We start from the raw sequence: 2860 nt of genomic DNA, 5'->3' as shown, positions 1-2860 counted from the left end.
GTGTGTGTGTGTGTGTGTGTGTGAGAGAGAGAGAGAGAGAGAGAGAGAGAGAGAAGGAGGGGAGGGTGAGGGAGAGTTGTGTGTATGTGTAGATATAGAAGCCCATGTACCACCCACCAATTGGAATCAATAGTTATAAAAATACTCATCACGTACTTTTTCAATTAGATTTCTGAGTTTGAAAATCATCTATGATTATTTTCTCAATGGAATTAATTACTACACTTACTAGAAAGCTAGCAATATCAATTTAACTCTCAAATAGCCTTTCAGGTTTAACAGACTTCTCACAAAAACATCAAAAACAAGAGTGAAGGTGCGAGGTGGCCAGCACCCTGCCAGGATAGGTTCCTGTTCAGGAGGTGTGAGCCTCCTTGGAAACAAAAACTCTGAAATAATTAATAAGAAATAGAGACAGAGCCAAAAATTAAATATAAAGCAGGGAGTGCCTGATAGATGTTCCACTTCTGATAGGAGCTGGAACTGAACAACTAAAGAAGGGCACCAATTCTTTGTCAGGGATAATGTTTCAGCAGGAGGAGTCTTGGGAGCTTGCTTCTTGGTGTGGCAGGGGTCTTGCAGTAAATAGGTTAATTGGCATTTTGGCAAGCCACAACCATCTCTAAGAGATTGTGTGGCTCCAGTGGGTCACCCCATCTCTGGTGCTGTGCTGAACTTGTGATGGAGCCCCATTTTTGTAGGAAGCCACATGAACCAGGCATTCTCAAACCAGCAGGATTGGTGCTGGGATTTCCCGATACCAGGCTTTTCTGTCCAATTGATTCAACATCATTTTAGTTCATGCACAGTTCAAGAATGGCTTCCCACACATCCATCTTCTTTATTTTTTAAATGCAAGTAATGGGCTGTTATTTTGAGTTCCCAGATCCTTTTTCTGAGGGTATGACAACCTATTATCATTATATAAAAAATAATTAGTAGCAAACATATTATTCCAATAATGTACCATGCAGAATGTTTCAATATGTTTCCATGATCAAAGCCAATTAATTCACAAAGTATTTTATCAGCCAGAGATGCAGGGTCCATGAGATAGATGCTTCTTTTCTGAATATCCTTGATGCTATGATGTATCTCCATAAAGTTGAAGATATTATTATCATTATACCACATGCCCATTAGATGATTTTAAATTTTTTCCCAATCCCACTGGGAAGCCTGATATTTGGCTACAGTAACACAAACATACTTATAGTCAGCATGGCATTTAAGCCTTTGCTCAAATTAGAGGGTAAAAAATTCATTACCAATATTTGTAATAGTAGCTCTTAAAACATTTCATTTAGTTTCAATCTTTTTATCAATACTTACATAACTGTATAGGGCTTTGGAAATATTTTGAGCCAAATTATTAAGAAATGAGCTTAGGGGAGATCCAACATGGCGGCCGGCAAGGAAGCAGCACTTTCAGTATCTCCACATTAACCGGATCAGAAACACCCATTAAAACAGCTACATTCTACCTACTGAGGAACTTCTAGCAAAATTCCGCTGAAAGGAGACCTGCCAGGAATTAGTAAGTTATATTAGAGGTGACAGTTGGCCCCAGACAAGTGAATCTTGGCCGGCCACGCGGGCGCAGAGGTCCAATCCCGCAGCCACTGCCCAACCGGCTCTGCAAGCGGCCCCCGGCGGCCCGGGGCAGCGAGAAGGGTCCCCGCCTAGCCCGGCAGACGGCCCCGCCATCCCGGCTCTCCTGGCGGCCCCGCTCGCTCTGTGATCGGCCACCCCACCCGCCCGGCTCTTAGCCACGAGGCCGCTGCCTACCAGGTTCTACAAGTGGCCCCGGGCGGCCGGCGCAGCGAGAAGGGTCCCCGCCGGGCCTGGCAAACGGCCTGCGCCCTCCTGGCTCTGCTAACGGCCCCGCCCACCCGGAAAACGGTCCCCCCTGCCCTCCCGGCTCTGCTGGCGGCCCTGACCCCGGCCAGCGCAGGCTAGGCTCTGCAGGTGGCCCCCGGCAGCCCGCGCAGCGAGAAGGGTCCCCGCCTGGTCCGGCAGACGGCCTGTGCCCTCCCGGCTCTGCTAACGCCCAGCCCGCATGGCTAAGGGCCCCCTGCCCACCCGGCTCTGCAAACGGCCCCGCTCACCCGGCAAACGGGGCCCGCGCCCTCCGGGCTCTGCTGGCGCCCCGACCGCGGCCAGCGCCGGCCGGCTCTGCAGGCGGCCCCCAGCGCCCCGTGTGGCGAGAAGGGTCCCCACCCGGCAGACGGCCTGTGCCCTCCCGGCTCTGCTAACGGCCCCGCCCCCACTGCGAACGGCCCCGCCCACCCGGCAAACGGCTCCCCCCCCCCCCCCCCAGAGGACGTGAAGGAAATCTAACCAAGCCTTTATGAAATAGCGAACTGGGAACTAAAACCAGAGATTGTGTCAGACCAGAGACAAGCCAGTTCCACCCCTCCCTTCGGACACTCCAGCAAGGAGGCAGGGGCCCGCCACAGCAGAGAGGGGAAGTCACCAAAGTTCGGCCACAGAGATTCCTTCCCAGCGGAATCTACTTTAGCAGGTGTGTGACTCCCACCCGCATCAGATACAAACACCGGGGAAACTTCAAAATCTCTCCGTGGGCGTGACCGTAAGGGCCAAAGGACTCTCGACCCCCAACTCCCAATACTGCCAGTGACGTGGGCGTGACTGTAGGGGCGGAGGGAAGCAGAGAAGACTCCCCACCCCCAACTCCCCCAACCGCCAACTGAGAGGGCGTGACGGTAGGGGCGGAGGGAAACAGAGGACACTCCAGACCCCCAACTCCTCCTACTGCCAGCGGAGTGGTCATGATTGTAGGGGCTGAGGGAAGCAGAGGGGATCCTCGACCCCCAACTCCCATTACCACCAGTGGCGA

General features: G+C 52.4%; 1 protein-coding gene across 1 annotated transcript; it reads left to right on the top strand.

Annotated features, from left to right (window-relative positions):
* The first annotated feature begins 1401 nt into the window (after positions 1 to 1401).
* LOC139705907 (cuticle collagen 2C-like) lies at positions 1402 to 2255 on the top strand. Its single transcript, XM_071612798.1, has 2 exons — positions 1402 to 1431; positions 1770 to 2255. Exons 1-2 carry the CDS (start codon positions 1402 to 1404, stop codon positions 2253 to 2255), a joined length of 516 nt encoding a protein of 171 aa, XP_071468899.1.
* The last annotated feature ends 605 nt before the right edge of the window (positions 2256 to 2860 follow it).

The sequence above is a fragment of the Marmota flaviventris genome, chromosome 5 (assembly GCF_047511675.1).
Source record: "Marmota flaviventris isolate mMarFla1 chromosome 5, mMarFla1.hap1, whole genome shotgun sequence".
Lineage (NCBI taxonomy): Eukaryota > Metazoa > Chordata > Mammalia > Rodentia > Sciuridae > Marmota > Marmota flaviventris.
The sequence above is the reverse complement of the archived record's forward strand: the minus strand, read 5'-3'. Positions and strand labels throughout refer to the sequence as shown.